The sequence below is a fragment of the Sceloporus occidentalis genome, unplaced genomic scaffold, assembly GCF_023333645.1.
Source record: "Sceloporus occidentalis isolate IW3139 unplaced genomic scaffold, rSceOcc1.0.p SCAF_35, whole genome shotgun sequence".
Lineage (NCBI taxonomy): Eukaryota > Metazoa > Chordata > Lepidosauria > Squamata > Phrynosomatidae > Sceloporus > Sceloporus occidentalis.
The window spans coordinates 8,689,152-8,707,500 of record NW_028317015.1 but is presented as its reverse complement, the minus strand read 5'-3'; the positions used below and the strand labels follow the sequence as shown (position 1 = coordinate 8,707,500).

The 18,349-nt window shown below is 41.4% G+C and overlaps 1 protein-coding gene across 1 annotated transcript in view; it reads left to right on the top strand.

Moving 5' to 3' along the window:
- LOC149298075 (ubiquitin carboxyl-terminal hydrolase 2-like) overlaps positions 1-4,614 on the top strand; it is a 14,610-nt gene extending 9,996 nt beyond the window's left edge. Inside the window, exons 7-12 of the mRNA XM_089487943.1 lie at positions 2,033-2,136; positions 2,880-2,960; positions 3,788-3,866; positions 3,982-4,089; positions 4,213-4,333; positions 4,527-4,614. Of these exons, the coding sequence (XP_089344069.1) occupies positions 2,033-2,136; positions 2,880-2,960; positions 3,788-3,866; positions 3,982-4,089; positions 4,213-4,333; positions 4,527-4,614 (581 nt within the window). The remainder of the gene's footprint in view (positions 1-2,032; positions 2,137-2,879; positions 2,961-3,787; positions 3,867-3,981; positions 4,090-4,212; positions 4,334-4,526) is intronic.
- The last annotated feature ends 13,735 nt before the right edge of the window (positions 4,615-18,349 follow it).

The following is an 18,349-nucleotide window of genomic DNA, read 5'->3' as shown; positions in this document are numbered from 1 at the left end:
AGCCAGGCAAAATCATTCATGTGAGGTATCGCTGTACTCAGGAGATGTTGCTGAACACATATTGGGGTGTTTTGTGATAGTGACATATACGAGAACATTTTAATTCATACCTGAATTAAAATGTGTGTGGAAAACCAAATGCAAAAAAATGACTACCACAAAGTTTGACAAAGACTGGTGGTAGATATGGTGCATGGAAAGAGTTAAAATACTAGCATTTGAAATACCCTGGGGTGTCTAGTTTTCAAAAATATGTGGGTTTATTGGGCACACTGAAATGGCCCGGCTCAAAGATGTACCAAATAGGGGCATGGGCAGTGGATCCCCAAATGCCAAAGTTCAACATTGAAAAATGCGCATGCCCCAAATGTGGCCCTTTTGCCCCCAAACAGCCAGGCAAAATCATTCATGTGGGGTATCGCTGCGCTCAGGAGATGTTGCTGAACACATATTGGGGTGTTTTGTGATAGTGACATAAACTAGAACATTTTAATTCATACCTGAAGTAAAATGTGTATGACAAAACAAATGCAAAAAAATGACTACCATAAAGTTTGACAAAGACTGGTGGTAGATATGGTGCATGGAAAGAGTTAAAATACTAGCATTTGGAATACCCTGGGCTGTCTAGTTTTCAAAAATATATGACTTGATGGGGTAAATTGCATTGGCCGGGTTCAAAGATACCCGAAATGGCACATGGGGGGAAGAATTACCAGATTTGGAAAAAATGGCTTTGAAATAGCAAAACGCTACCTGTACTTATTGCCCCATAATGGGTAGAAAAAAGCAAAAAAACATAAAAACATTGGGTATTTCTAAACTCAGGACAAATAGTAGAATCTATTTAGCAGGTTTTTTCATTACCTTTTATAGATGAGTAAAAGATTTTTCAACTAAAAGTTAGAAACAGTCATTTTTTTCTAAATTTTTCACCATATTTTATAATTTTTTTAATAGTAAATAATATGATACAATCAAAACAATGTCATCTAAAGAAAGCCCTTCTTGTCCTGAAAAAAACAATATCTAATGTGTGTGGGTTCAGTAAACGGGAAAGAAGAAAATTACAGCTAAACACAAGCAGCGCAGAAATGTTAAAAAGGCCATTGTCACAAAGGGTACAAAAAGTAAAATCAGCCTTTGTCTCGAAGGGGTTAAAATATGTCCCAGGGAAATATGTTGTTTGTTTACAAACTGCACTACTGGCAGTTTGCAAAACATGGTAAGGGTCCCTGGGGCGGAGCATCTGGAAGAGCAGGGTGGGCCAGTGCTCCAACAGCACTAATTGCTGTTTTGATCCAGTCCAGAGCCTGTATTCTGGACAGGAGCTCCACAGGGGTGGACTAAGTAACAGCTCACCTGTGGCTGATTAATTAGCAGGCAGAAGGTTAAAGGGATTGAGCCTGATTCAGAGTGAGAGACCAGTGTTATTCCAGCTGGGAGAGCTGATGAACTGAGGAGTGGTTTCTCTCTTAAAACCGGTTTGATGATAACTTGTGACTGGTTAGAAGGTGAATGTTTGGAGCTGTTTTTTTCTAAGCAAATGCTCAAACAAAGACTGTTATCCTGTGCTACTTATAAACTGCTGCTGTTTATTCCTTTAAAATAAACATTGAAGCTGAGCTGGATGTGTCCTGGACTTCATTTACCCTAGAAGACTGTGGTTACAGCCAAGATCCTTGACAAAAATCCCAAGGAAAACGGAGGCCTGTCACAATATATATATATATACACACACAAACAGTCACACACATACAAAGTATAGATAATTTAGAGTATGAAGTGTCTGGATAGGTGGTTATAATGTACTGTAATATACGGCATGTGTTTGGGGAAGGGTACTTGGTTTTCTTGCCAAAATGTTCTTACGTAATATCTGCGTTATTGTAGCAAGTAGGCAGCAAAGTATATTCATGAAATATTTTTTGCAAATGTGTAAAAGTTTTATGCGCAGAATAGGTCCGTGAATATGTTGGCATTATTTTATGTGCAATAGTAACTTTTTTTTCTTCTGTTTTCTTCTCTGTAGAGCTGTTCGTAGGGCAGCTGAAAAGTTCCCTTACCTGTATGGAGTGTGGATATTGTTCTACCGTGTTTGACCCCTTTTGGGACCTGTCGCTTCCCATTCCCAAGGTACGTTCTCACTAGAGAATCCACTATTGACAAATGTGGGACACGTGTTAGAAGCTATTATGTTGAAGCACTGGCAAACAGATGTCATCAAAGTGACAAGACCTGCCTTTAGTTTCAGGGACATCACATTATTAAAGCTAATGTATGTTTTAGTTACTGTTTCTAAAATGGGGTTATTAACAAGAGTGTCTGTAAATGTGTTTATATATAAATAGCAATTATAGTGTAACAAGGAGGCCTCTCCCTTGTGTACGGTGAGGTGTTGAAGGAATCTTTGTTAGAGCTTCTCATATTGCTAGGCAGCCACCTGCGCCGAAACACACGTCTCCTGAAGCCAGTTGTTTGGGTGAAGTGGCAGATACTCTGTGTAGAAGACCCCAGGAATACTGAGGTTTGCTGATGAATATGTTGACACGGTTAAAGTGTACAAATAATGATGCAGGCGTGTATAACTGTGTCGATTTTTCAGGAAACTAGCCCAGCCAGTTTGAAAGTATTCCGTTAGTAGGCTGTGAAGTATCTGTTTTGTTTGTTCCCCTTTTTCTTCCTGTTTTTTCATTGAGTCTGAGCACATAGTAACACATGATTTCACGTAATCCATATCCTCAATCTGTGCAAATAAATGTCCTGTTATATATTTTTATGGTTGCTATTTCCTGCTCAAAAATGATTGGCCACAAGATTCCTTATATCGTGCGCCACATATCCTTGCAACATTTTGATAATTGCTTTCCTATTTACAGAAGAGTATACCTGAAGTTTCCCTAATGGATTGCATCCGTCTCTTTACCAAAGAGGATGTCTTAGATGGAGAAGAAAAGCCAGTAAGTGTGAACTGTACTCTGCATCTTCTGCGCCCAAAGATACTGAGAATGTGAATTCCTTAAAGGAAACGTTTGCGTTTGTTGTTTTTATATAGTTATCCTATTTGTCAATAATTACACAAACGTTTGCGTTTGTTGTTTTTATAGTTATCCTATTTGTCAATAATTACACAGATTTCATGTAGAAAAATTTATATTTGAAACTTGTGATTATCAGCTTATACTTTTTTTTTGTTTGTTTTTTGGGGGTTTTTTTTTGTTACTCCTGTGTAATTCTGGAATTATTTGGTTTAAAATTAGTGGAATATGTTCATAACCCGTAGATCAATTTCCTACCGTAAAGTTACTCCTGAACCCTTACAGGAACAGTCGCAATAAACCAGCTACTAGCAAACTGGGTAACTTAGAATACATACCTTTAGTAGGTGAGATAATGGTGTAAAGGGTGTAAAAAAAGACTGATGAGTTTCATGTTCAATGTATATGGTTGCTCTAAGCACACCATTTAAATTGACGGCATGCACTCATAGGTACTAAAGTAACTGCAGTAGTCAGTGGTACAAAAATTCTTCCTTCCACTGCCTTTTTAGAAAGGCCTGTGCTCTTCTTAATGTGGCAGTCGCCGCCTTTCCAGGGTAAATAATAATGGCCACACATTGGAATTCAAATTATACGTCACTATTTTAGGCAAAATGTTACAAACAGTTACTCTGTCTGTGAGGTAAGTTAGTTGGCTAATGTCTGTTTTCTCACATTGAGGTTTGGGTAATGCTACTATGTGTGTTTCCAAAAATCATACTTACTGTCTGGCATTTTCTTTATAACAGACATGCTGCAGATGTAAAACTAGAAGACGATGCACCAAGAAATTCACCATCCAGAGATTTCCTAAATTCCTTGTGCTTCGTATCCTTAATGGTCACACTAGTTCTTTTACCTATATGTGTAGCTTTTTCTTCTCTCTGTACTATGGGAAATCCCATTGTTTTACGCTCTTTTCCTTGACTCAAGCCTCTTATAGATCTCAAGCGATTCTCAGAAGCTCGTATCAGAAGCAGTAAACTCTCCTCGTTTGTAAATTTCCCTCTTAGAGATCTGGACTTGCGTGAATTTGCATCTGAACCAAGCTGTAAGTTCATAGAAATTAAAACTCAGTCCATGCCTTTTTTCCTTTGGGCTATCCATTTAGCTTTTAATGTGTTTGTTTTTCTCAGTTTGGTCTGTTAACCTCTCCTATCCCATCACCCTGCAGCTCAAGCTAAATATAATCTGTATGCTGTGTCTAATCACTCGGGTACTACCATGGGAGGACATTACACTGCATACTGCAAGAACCCTAATAATAGTGAATGGTACACCTTTAACGACTCAAGGTAATTCATATGTTTTTTCCAAATGCCTTCCTTTTTATTTTCCTTTTTCTCTTTGTCCTTTTATCTAAAACTATAGATACCCTGTTTACGTTACTTTCTTTCAGTTGTCATAAAGCACCCACCACTTTTCTCATATAATGTTTTCTTGTATATCCACCATCACCTGAATAAGAACCCCTCCTTTCTCTTTCAGAGTTACGCCAATGTCTTCCAGCCAGGTTAAAAGCAGCGATGCATATGTTTTATTCTATGAATTGTCCGGTCCTTCCTCTCGAATGTAAACTGGAGTCCTGACACCTTGCTTGGACTCGCACTTTTACCGCAGAAAGCCACTGGACTCCTATTTTTTTACTATCCTGATTGTGAAGTGCATACATGGGGACAAATAACCACCAGCATTTTATACAGAGGCATCATCTGTCTCATCACCTTGGACAAAGGGCATGGACTATTGCCCTTTATTGGCTCAGTACTGAAAATATATTGTGCTAGTAGTGCTAAGTTAATGAAGGAAAACTACCTTTGGCTTTAAGTGATTAAAAAAGGCATGGTTATCTTGTTTGTGAAGCAAGTTGAGCCAGCGCCATCTACTGGTTTTGAGCAGTATTACCGTTGTAAGTCTTGGTTAATAGGCTGATCCCACACTGCACACTTTAAGTAGGAATCTCACTTGAAAATTACTTTTAATTACTTGTAACCAGTGCCAGTAATTGATTTCAAGAAAAAGTATTGTGAAATAGGTAAAACACTTGAACAGTGAAAGTCTTTTTTACTGGTCACAATCTTTCTTACTTAGCAATGTCACTTGTAAAAAATCAAATTTTGCTGATTGCAGCAGCAGTAAAGCTTGGAAGGATTCCAATATCAAGGATTACAAGGGAGGGTGGTAAGATTTCCCATCAAGCAATGCTGTACATAATGATTGTTTGTAGCGTGCAGTGTGTGTCTTTATGAATGCGTTAACTGTAATTTAACTGGAACCCTCAGCTCAGAAGGGACTAATATGTCCTTGGATATATTGTATGTGGCTGTTAGAGGACAAACTTGGATTTCAGTCCAAGGAAACGAGTAACCTATTGGCCACAGCAAAGGCGCTTGTGACCTGCCAGGGTTTGTCTACATCTGAAACTATTTTCAGCCAATGTTTGGCTGTTGAAGGATGCTAGAGATAAACATGTGCTGTGTGTTGCACATCCCTGGTCTATGGAATCATTTTTGCACAGTTATTTTATATTTATTCACTCCATGAAATGCCTGTAATATACATAAAATGTATTTTTCTGTATACTTGGTATGACTCATCTGTGTGCCTTTCGAAGTACATGAGTACTGCTGGTACTATGCAAATAAATAAACTGTGACGTATAGTTATGTTTATCTGATGTACACAACAATCTGTGTAGTGTATGTGTGCCTAAGTGACATGTATGACATATATTTAAATAGTACACTGAAAATATGGTTGTGCATAATGATTCTCAAGCAGTGGATACTGTTGGGGCTCACAAGACTCGTCGGGCCTTACTGTACTGGTGCTTACCATGTAAGATTTGTATGAAGGGGACTCTGTATCCATACATGTACATATCCAATTACACTCTATTACAAACATCAGTGGCTCCTGTCTTTTGTTTGTGTACATGCTACTTAATCTTGTGCTTTTGTAACATGTACACAACCCTCACGCTAGTGCTTTATATTTATGGGTGTTTAGTATGACAAGCATCACGCACAATGTGTATCTGTGGTCTTCTAGTGAAGACTGTGCGCTAAATTTTAAATAAGTATTATACTAACCTGTTAAGGAATGGTGACCAGGCTGCCCTTTTGCTTATTGGTATGTATAAATGCCCTGAAAATAAGCACAAATGTGCTTGCCCTAATCCTAAAATGTGGGTCCTATGCTATGCCATTTGTAACAAAGCAAAAATACTTCACTAAAGGGTGCTTCACCCCTCACCCCATACGTTGCATTCCTGTACACAATGTTTAATTGTTCTCTGCAGTTTGAGTATTTTTTTCAAATAAATACATATTTATCCAAACAGAAGTTTATAATAATACCACTTTTTGTCAACAGCAGCAAGTGGAATACTGCTTGGTTATTTGAATAAATTATATATATATATATATATATATATATATATATATATATACACACACACTGTATTTGCTCAATTATAAGACGACCCCCCAAATCTGATTATTAATTTAGGAAAAAAAAGAAAAAGCCTGAATATAAGACGACCCTATAGGAAAAAAGTTTTACCAGTAAATGTTAATTCATGTAAACTATTTTTTTAATAAAAGCTATGATTGAGAAAAAATTTGGTTTTATTTCCTTCTATTTTCCAACCTGCCCCCCAGTTATGCAGATCTGCCCCAGAAATGCCTTATACCCCCTATATGCCACTGTGCCCCATGATATGCCTTTTAACCCTCTAAATGCCACTGTGCCCCATGATATGCCTTTTGACCCCCTATGTGCCACTCTGCCTCCATAAATGCCTTATACCCCTATATGCCACTCTGGCATTTAGAGGGTTAAAAGGCATATTATGGGGAAGAGTGGCATATAGGGAGGTTTAAAGCATTCAGGAGGCAGAGTGGCGTATAGAGGGTTAAAAAGGCATTTCTGGAGGCAGTGTGTCATTAAGGGGGTTAAAAGGCATTTCACAGAGCACTCTGCCTCCAGAAATGCCTTATGCCCCCCATTTAACACTCCCCCGCCCCCCCCCCCCAAACTTACCGGTGCTTCTGACTTCCCTGTCATGTAGCCGGGGCAGCATGTAGATCTCACGCTGCAGCAGGAAGGAGGTGTGGCTAGCAGCGGGGGTTGTCTGTGTCCATCGCGCAGACCTTCCCCGACTGTCAGAGATGAGAGTTCCCCGAAAGTTCCAAGAAAGGGACGCACACCAAACTCTTGGGGAAGACTTCTCTGTTAATTGCAAGGCATACAAGGTTATATAGGAAAACAAAGGGTGGGTAAAACACTACAAACAACCAAGTACTTTGTATACAAAATATAGGAAATTAACTCAGGCATTTAACCCCTTCAATCCCCTATAGACGTACCGGGACGTCCAAAAAACGCCCACAAAAAACCCCCTATGGACGTCCCGGTACGTCCAGCCCTTCGTGCAGCATCAGGGACACATCCCTGCCGCTGCACGGGAGACCAGGCTGTCGTTTGACAGCCTGGACTCCCCACTGACAGCAGAAGCCGGCTTTCTGCTGTCCGATCTCCCGTAACAGCTTCCGGCATGAAAGCCGGGTTACGTCACTGCTGATGTGGGGATATCCTGCTCTCCGATGAGGCACAGAGACGCTGCGATCTCTATTCAGGTCTGTGAGGACCTGCATAGAGATCACAGTGTGATCGGTGCAGGGGGATCGCGGGGAGGGGAGTGAGAAACCATCTCTCTCACTCCCCCTCCCGGCCTGTAACAGAAAAGCAGAAAAAAACAAAACGGTCCATTTAAAAATATTAAAAAAAATCATTAAAATAATATAAATAATACTAAAAAAAATTATAATATGAGCTGTGATGTCACTGTGACATCACTGGTATGTTCAGGAGGTCCCTAGGAGGACCTCTAACCATTACTGTTTAAAAAAAAATATATATAAAAAATAAAAAAAATGTAAAAAAAATTAAAATAAAAAAAAATATATAAAAAAAGATCATAAAAAAAATTCTTAAAAAAAACCTTACATCCCATTGCCCTAGCATAACATCTAGCCAGTATAACCCTCTTGCCCCCGTTCACAACCCCCAAACCCGTTAAGCCATAGGCATAAAAATTATACACCTAATAGTATGCTCCCTGGTGCTGGGAAAATCTATATAAATTAGGTATTTCTGAAATCAGGACACCTGAATTGATAAACTTGGAGGGGATTTTCCATCACTTTACCTAATTTTGTGAGGATTCAGAGGGAAAATGTAAAAACAAATTAGTTTATTTTTCTAATCTTCGCTAGTTTTTACTAAATTTCTCATTCTAAATTTTCAGCTAATCATCCAACTATGGTATCAAACGAAAGCTCTATCTCGCCTTGAAAAAACAATATATAGTTTACATGGGTACACTATTCACAGGAAGAGAATCATCGCTAAACCGACATACCCCAAAAATGGCAAAATTGCTCTGGGCTTTGAGGTACCAAAAACCCCTGGGATTGAAGGGGTTAATTAATAAAATACAATAGTTCACACCACAACAAAGGCTCAATACCATCACCTCAAGATAATGGCAGTGCAGACAGGAAGTAGCACCAATAAACAACGGGATTATACCAGAAAGGAACTTTTAAACACATGAATTACATCCTGGGATACAATAGTTCACACCACCCCACACCACACCACAACAAAGAGTTAATAACATCAGCTCAAGATAATGGCAGTACAGACAGGAAGCAGCACCAATAAACATAAAGGGATTATACAAAGAAGGAGCATCAGTTTGAAAATACAAAATACACATTAGTCCTTGTATGCCCACAAGTCTCAGACGGCTACCATCACATCCCTCCCTTCTCACTATCTACCCTCTTCTCCCTCCCTTCTCACTATTGTTGTAGAGGAATTTTGACCTACTCTTCTTTACAACATTGCTTCAGTTCACGAGCATTAGTTTATGCACAGCTCTCTTAAGGTCCTGCCACAGCATTTCAATCAGGTTGAGGTCTGGACTTTAGTTGGGCCATTGCAACACTTCAATTTTTTTTCAGCCATTCTGTTGTAGATTTGCTGGTATGCTTGGGATCATTTTTCTGCGACATGACCCAATTTTGGCCAAGCTTTAGCTGTCAGACAGGTGGCCACACACTGAACACTAGAATTCTTTGGTATACAGGAGTTCATCATAGACTCAATGACTGCAATGTTCCCAGGCTGCAAAACAAGCCCAAATGATATCCCCTCCACCACAGTGCTTGACAGTTGGTACGAGGTGTTTGTGCTTATGTGCTGTGTTTGGTTTTCGCCAAACGTAGCTCTGTGCATTATGGCCAAACATCTCCACTTTGGTCTTGTCCTTCTAAAGGACAATGTTCCAAAAGAGGTTTGTTCAGATGCAACTTTGTAAACCAAAGCTGTGCTGACATGTTTTTTTTGTAGAAAGGCTTTCTTCCAAACAAACCATACTTGTTCAGTCTTTTTCTAATTGTACTGTCATGAACTTTAACAATTAACATGCTAACTGAAGCCTGTAGATGTAACACTTTTTTTTTTTTTTTTTTTTTTTTTGCAATTTTACTGAGCATTGCACAGTCTGACCTTGGGTTGAATTTGCTTGAATGTCCACTCCTAGGAAGATTGGCAGCTGTCTTGAATGTTTTCCACTTTTCAATAATTGTTCTCACTGTAGAATAATAGACTTTAAATTGTTTGGAAATAGCCTTATAATGCTTCTCAGATTGATGGGCATTAACAATTGCTTCCTTAAGATCATTGCTGATGTCTTTCCTTCTTGGAATTGTGTTAACACACATCTGAATGCTTCAGACTAGCAAACTACTACAACTGTGTCTTTTATAGAGGTGGTCACACGTGTTGATCAATTATTGAAGGGCATTTTATTTTGCATTTTATCTTTCCATGTGAGCAGGGATAAGCATTAGACTCGGTAACAATGCTAAATAGTTCCCCTAGGTTTAAAATTATTCCTTCTATTCCCTTCCCCTAAAAAATAGTAAGGGATAAACTGTCAAGATACTCACATATACAATTCCATGAGACATTCCTGCCCATACATACACATACATATTCACACTTGTCCTTACACACAAACATCCTGGTATACAGTTGCCCTTACAGACACATGCTTAATTGACCTTACTGGGACATACTTGCCCTAACATAACAAACTTCCTTCACTCAAACACTTTCAGAACACTAACACACATTCAGAGCCGGCCTTAAGTGTTCTGGCGCCCTGTGCGGACTACTCCTCTGGCGCCCCCCCATCCCCTTCTCTCTGCCCCTTCTCACTGCCCCCCCACTCTGCCCCTTCTCACTGCCCCCTCCTCTGCCCCTTCTCACTATCCTTTCTTACCTCGTTGCCGGAGTCCTGCGGTGGGAGCGGGAGGCGTCAGTCTTCCTGATCTGCCGCGGTGCGCGCTTCACAGCTGAGTGCCGGAAAAATTCAGGCGCTCAGCATGAAACGCCTGCCCCGCGACGAAGTCATAGAGAGTGAAGGGCGCCGAGCGGCTGCTGCAAAACTTCACGAGCGACCACTCGGCGTCCCCTACCCGGGACTTAAATTGAAACATGTTTTTTTTGTTTGTTTTAACGTTATTTAACATCCTCAATGTTAAATAAAGTAAAAAAAACTTTATTTAATATGGAGGATGTTAAAAAACAAAAAAAAAAAAAACCAACAATGCTTTAATTTAAGTCCCGGGCAGGCGCCCCTGTTGCCATGGCGCCCTGTGCGCCCGCACAGGTCACACACCCCTAAGGCCGGCCCTGCACACATTCTCTCATTTTGTCTCTCTATCTTTCTCTGTCATCATCTCTCCCACTTCCCTATCTGTTCCCATTTTGTTACCTCCTCCTTCGTCCCGCGGGTTGGGGAGCTGAGACGCAATTTCTGCAGCGAGGATCCTCTGCCGTATTGCAGACGTGACAGTTATCACAGGCCCAACATGGATCCCGCAGATTTGGCAAGGATGTCCAATCGTCAAGACAGACAGAATCAAGTCCTGGCAGCTCATGCATCTCAGCTCCAGTCTTTGGAACGGAAACTGGATGATGTTGCTGACCTTCTCAGATCCATGGCTACCAACCTGTCCCCTACCGTCGGCCAAGGTGCATCATCTGATTCATCACCACCAGCACCTGGATTCGGTACGCCGGTCAAAGCAGCCAAGATGCCTTTGCCAGACAAATTCTCCGGAGACCCCCTGGAATGTAGGTTTTTTTTGAATCAGTGCACTCTACACTTCCGAGCTCATCCTCACAACCTTTGCGTCTCATAATAACAGAGTGACTTTTATTATCAATCTTTTAAGAGGAGAAGCATTAGCGTGGGCATCACCTCTGTTGTGTCACGGACTGGGTCCAAACAGATGACTAAAAGACCGAGCGCGCCCAAAGATTGTGTGCAGGAGTCACAGTGCAGTAGTGGAGTTAGACAGGGCCTGGTTGCAGGGCGACCACACTCACCCAGGTGTTGAGCACCTAGGGTTGGCAGCGCCCTCATATAGCAGCAAATGAAGTCCAGAATGAAACAGTGATATCCTACAGACACCCTGGAGCAGGCATGAAACATATCACTGGAATCACGTGCAGGATGCTGCAGGCTGGGAGTATGGAAGCTAAGCAAAGGATATAGCAGAAACATAACAAGCAAGGGACAGGGAGACGAGGCACGAAACATAACCAGACTAGATATACATGTTACAGGGCACCACAGTGAACCAGACAAGGAACAAACATTACTAGACAAGATATACATGATACAGGGCACAACAAAGGACAGGGAACAAGGCAAGGAACACAGGGGAAGGAGTGAGGAGCCGGAATCCTCGGACACTTTAAGCAAGGATAGGCCATATTGACTAGGACAAAGGGAGAGGAGAGAGGAACCAGAATCCTCAGATGATACAAGGAAGAAGGGCAAAGGTACATAAGAGACAAACAAACACGAATACAGGAACTAGCCTAGAACTACATGATAACAATTGGAGATTCCGTCACATCATATGGCCATAGTATGCTTAGCCCACCACTACGCCAAAGTACTCCAATGACGGTGGGTCCTAACGCTAATCCCTGCTGACAGTGGTACGAAACAAACCAAACATGTAATCAAAACACATAGGACTGAGACATACCTTAGACTGCAGACTGAGACAAACAGAACACACAGGTGGGGCACACCTTATAAAGGAAAAAGAGCTGAAGCAAAGAGCTGAAGCAGAAGCAAGGAATGGAAGATCAGAACAGAGCAAAAGGAAATCCAGGAATGGATCGAAGCAAAACAGGGAAACTGAAGCAAGACAGATATGCAGCTCCGCAGCCTGGGCAGAACGTGACATGTTGGAACAGAACTCACCCATTCTGGAAGATGCTGACGCTTTTATTGCATCATTCAGGGCAGTGTTTGATGCTCCCGGGAGGCAAGAGGCGGCTGAAACCAATTTGATGGAGATTCAACAGGGAAGAAGAACGGTGGCCGAGTATGCCGTAGAATTTTGCACGTTAGCATATGAAACCGACTGGAATATCAGCGCTCTGAAATCCGCCTTTCGTAGGGGCCTAAAGGAGTCTTTAAAAGATGCTCTCACCTATCGTGACCTACCTCATGATCTGGAAAATCTGATTGCATTATGCCTACGTCTAGAAGCCAGAGGTCAAGAAAGAAGATTCGAGCAAGACAGAGAACGCGACAGAAGGCCACGTCAGTTTAGACCTCTGGTTCGTCCAATTTTCCAGGCCCCTACAGAACCTGCTGCTGCGGATGATGATGATGAACCTATGGAAATAGGCCCAGTGCTTCATCCTACAGCAGAGAAGAAACAGCACCGCAGAACTTTGGGGTTGTGTTTGTATTGTGGCAAAAAAGGACATTTGATTTATGCATGCCCCAGAAGGTCGAGAAACGCCAGAACTTAGTGGAGATCGGAGGTGCTTCACTAAGTGCTTCTGTTGCTACACCCCCTCAGACTCAAAGACTTCTTGTTCCCATCATGCTACAGTGGACAGGCCACCAAGTGGCCACCCAAGCTTTCATCGATTCAGGGGCCGCCGAGAACTTCATAGACAGAACCTGGGCTCTGGAAAATAATATTCCCTTACAGCCAAATTCTCTGAAGACCTCTATCTCTGCTTTAGACGGGTCTCCATTAGGAACTGGGATCGTGTCACTCCAAACTGAAGTTATTGGTGCCGTAGTCGGTATTCTCCACTCGGAAGAAATTCAATTTGATGTTTTGTCCAGTCCACATATACCCATCATATTAGGAATGTCTTGGCTTCAACAACATAACCCCAGCATAGACTGGAGAGAAGGACAGATTCTGGCTTGGAGTAAAGAGTGCTTAGAGAACTGCTGCAATACTCCCACCTAGTTGAATTTAATTCTTGAAGTACCTGCTAAGGATCCACATCACTTCTCAGTACTGGGATTATTTAGATGTGTTTTCTAAACGAAAAGCAGAGACTTTACCTCCCCACCGTGCGTATGATTGTACGATAAAATTGTTACCCGGCACCAACCCACCCAAGGGACACACATATCCCTTATCTCATCCTGAGAATCAGGCTTTGGCTCAATATATTGATGAGAGTTTAAAGAAAGGGTTCATCAGACCTTCAGCATCCCCGGCGGGAGCAGGCTTCTTCTTTATCTCCAAAAAAGATGGTTCATTACGCCCCTGCATCGACTATCGAGGATTAAGTAAGATAACCATTAAGAACAAGTATCCTCTGCCTCTCATAACAGAACTGTATGGTCAACTGAGGGACGCCACCATTTTTACGAAACTTGATCTTCGTGGGGCGTATAACCTGGTTCGGATTCAAGAAGGTGATGACTGCTTTCAATACCAGATACGGACATTACGAATACCTTGTGATGCCTTTTGGGCTATGTAACGCCCCAGCCGTTTTCCAGAGCTTTGTAAATGACATTTTCCGTGACATGTTGCTGTCCCACGTTATGGTGTATCTCGACGATATTTTGATTTACTCTAAGAATCTGGCGGAGCATCGGCAACATGTTAACCAAGTATTACAAAGATTACGAGAACATTCATTATTTGCTGAGGCCGAAAAATGTGACTTTGAATGTGACAAGGTGAAGTTTTTGGGCTATATCTTATCTGCTGGGCAACTGGAAATGGATCCTGATAAATTGGCAGCCATCAAAGACTGGAATGAACCCTCTGATATTAAGGGTATGCAGCGATTCGTAGGTTTTGCCAATTACTATCGCCGTTTCATTCGGAATTTTTCTCAGATCATCGCTCCAATAATTGCTCTCACTCGGAAGGGGGCTAATCCAAAAGTTTGGACCCCGGAAGCTAAAGGAGCCTTTGAGAAACTGAAGCTGGCTTTTACTTCAGCCCCTATTTTACAACGGGCCGATCCTGATTTGCCGTTTATTTTGGAGGTTGACGCTTCGGAAACTGGAGCGGGAGCCATACTGTCCCAGCGGAATAAAATTTCCAATCGTCTTCACCCTTGTTCGTATTTTTCTAAGACTTTCTCTACCACCGAACAAAATTATGATATCGGAAACCGTGAACTATTGGCTATTAAATTAGCCTTAGAGGAATGGCGACATTTGCTTGAAGGGACTGCTGTTCCTGTTACGATTCTGACTGATCATAAGAATCTAGTATATATCGAGAAAGCGAAAAGACTCAATCCTCGGCAGGCTCGGTGGGCCTTGTTCTTTACTCGTTTTAATTTTTCTATTTCGTTTTGTCCGGGTTCCAAGAACACTAAAGCAGACGCATTGTCCAGGAAGCATGAGGCACCTGATCGAGAGACCCCTGTTGAACCTATCATACCGTCTACCAAAATAATTGCCACCATCCATAGTACACTCTTGTGGCATATTTCTAAGTCGCAGACGCCTCGGCCTAGAGGACATATAACCCCTCCTGGTAGACTCTATGTTCAACCACGGTTTCGTGATGCTGTTCTTTCCTGGGGTCATGCCTCACCAGTAGCTGGTCATCGGGGAACTCGTAACGTCAAATTTCTTCTCCAGAGACATTTCTGGTGGCCTACTATGTCTCGGTACATATCGGACTATGTACAAGCTTGTAATGTTTGTGGTCACAATAAAACGCCACGCACCAGACCTGCGGGATTATTATGTCCGCTACCGGTTCCTAAGCGTCCATGGCAACATATAGCCATGGATTTTGTCACAGACCTTCCTTCCTCCAGGGGTCACACTACCATCTTAGTGGTTGTTGATCTATTCAGCAAACAGGCTCATTTCATTGCTCTCTCCAAACTCCCGTCAGCTAGTATTTTGGCTGACACATTCATGAAGGAGATTATACGTCTACACGGAGTCCCTCAAGTAATAGTCTCCGACAGAGGGTCACAGTTTATCTCCAGATTCTGGAGAGCAATGTGCAAACTCATGGGAATAGAATTGCATTTTTCTTCTTCTCACCATCCACAATCTAACGGGCAGGCTGAAAGAACCAACCAGGTTCTCAAGCAGTATCTACGAATGTATGTTTCCGAGGATCAGTCTGATTGGTCAATCCTCTTACATCTTGCTGAATGGTCCTACAATAGTTCATATCACGAATCATTAAAAATGTCTCCATTTAAAGCAGTTCATGGATATGAACCTTCATTTTGGCCTCAGGACACCAGTACCACAGGGGTTCCAGCAGCTGAAGCACAATTTCGTGTTTTACAGGATCATTGGGCAGCTCTTGCCGAACACTTGAAACACACTAAAAGGCTGCAAAAGAAAACGGCAGATAGATATCGCTCGCAAGGACCCGTGCTTAACCCTGGAGATTATGTGTGGCTTTCCACTAAATATCTGAAACTTCAACAAGCTGCCAGAACTAAATATATTGGTCCCTATAAAATCAAGACAAGAATTAATGAAGTTACTTATTCTCTGGTCTTAACGAAAACATTACGCATTAACAATGCATTTCATATCTCCTTACTGAAACCTGTAATTGCTAACCAATACTCCTCCATGGTTCGCACTCCTGATCCTGTCATTATTCAAGGGGAAGAAGAATATGAAGTGCAGTCTATCTTAGATTCTAGAATGAAACAAGGGAGGCTTCAATATTTTATTAAATGGAAGGGATACGGTCCTGAGGAGCGTTCCTGGATTCTTGCCTCCGATGTCCATGCTCAGGCCAAGATTCGTTCGTTCCATAAAAAATTTCCACAGAAACCTGCTCCTGATCGCCAGGATGTCTCTCATAGTAGGGGGGGGTACTGTTACCTCCTCCGTCATCCCGCGGGTTGGGGAGCTGAGACACAGCCCGCGCGTCCAGCCCCCTGCTCATTTTGGTGGCGGGAACCGCCGCCAGGTCCGGTCCACCCGCAGAGATCAATGGCTAACTCATAAATATTCATGTCGCTTCTTAAAGCGACATTTATCTTTTTTCCTCCTCCCCCTTATTAGGTGGGTAGGAGGATCCTGATATTGAGAGGGATATTTAAACCCTCAGTAAGCACTTCACCTTTGCCTGTGATAGTGCCTTATAGCCTTCACTAGCGTTCCTTGATTTGCTTGTTATTTTTGGTTCTGACTCCGGCTAGTTTTTCACCTTTGATGTTTGCTGCCTCCCCTGACCTCTGCTTGTGACCCCGACTACTCTTCTGCCTGACCCCTGAATTTATTATTTTATTTATTATTTTGTTCCTGATTATTTTGTACTACGCTACCCTCCTGTGTCCGCTATACACTTCAGTGTTCTGTTGCTGGGCTCTCCATCTCCGCCAGGAGGCGCCTTTCCAATTTCATTGCAGACGTGACACATTCTCCCTATATCTTCTCCTTTCTCCCTACCATCTCTTACCCTTCTCTCTTGTCCTTCCTACCCTGGTGGTCCTGTGGAGGGAGCATAAGGTCTATTCATACATACTAGACTTGTGCATTCGTCTTCGGGTGAACAAGAAAATTAGCACGAAGACTCCGTTTTTTTGTTCGTTCCAAAGGAACGAAGAACAGAATACAGTGCCGGCAAAACGTAGATGAAGACGAAGACTCACAACCACGAAGAATCGTCTTCGTTTTCGCCGCGCAACCGCCAAAATTTCAAACAGGAGTGAGCTGATCCTCGTCTGTCCAATCAGCTCGCTCTTGTGACGTCATGCTAAGGTTCTCGTCCAATGTCTGTGCTGCTGTTTTTTTAATTCTGAAACTGCCTTTATAAGACCAGAGTTTGCCTGAGAGATCCATTCATTTTTGGCTGTAACTGCTTTGGCAACACTGCTGTGCTGCATCCGAGCATTACAGAGAGAGATAGTTCTGTTCTGTGTGAGACTGGTAAGCCTCAGCCTGCCATTTCTCACAGTGTACTCTTCCTCACTTCACTTCTACTGAATTTATAATTTTATTAATTTAGTCATTTTTTTATTTAATTTTTTTCAGTGCTTCTGTGATCTGTCTGTCATCAACTGTGTAGTGCTGTTGAGTTGACTGGGGTGCCCTTGCCCTGGGCTGGCACTTCCTACTGCCTGTCCTGTCTTCACTTAGGTAAATTAAATAATAGAATTTATAAATAATAATTTAATAGAATATATAATAATTTAATACATTATAATATTATATATATTTGTCAGCCACATATATATATATACTATAGTATACTAGTGTAGAGTGTACTGTAGACATTCAAGACATCTACTAGTGTCTAATCTAAAATCATTATAGTAATATTATATAATTCATTTTAGCTAGCTTAATAATTAATTAGCTATAAATAAAATTAATAATTACTACTAGCTTATAGTTCAGCTAATCTTATTAGTACTGGTGCTGCAGCTCTTTAGTGCTTTGTTTTAGCAACAGGAAGAGACCAAGTCAATTTTTCTTAATTAATAATATTTAATTTTATTTCATTTGTTTTGCTCACCTCAGTCCATCAGTGAAGTGAACTTGTTGGGCTAGTGAGTGCAGCCGCATAAGTGCTGTGTTCTTTTTGATCAGCAAGCAGTGACGTTAACTGTTTTGCAAAGATTTTCTCATTTTACATTTTATTTTAATTTTATTAAAAGTATCCTTAGTGTTTTGCTCACCTCAGTCCATCAGTGAAGTGAACTTGTTGGGCTAGTGAGTGCAGCCGCATAAGTGCAGTGAAGCTAACTGTTTTGCTGTGACATTTTATTTTCTAATTTCTTTTCAAGAAAGATTGACTGTGTGAGACGACAACAACTGTACTAAGCAAAGCTTCAAGGTACTAGCTGTAGTACTAAAATAATTCTAATCTTTAATCTATAATATATTAAATAACATAATATAATATAAATTCTAATTCATAATCTATAATATAAGTAAT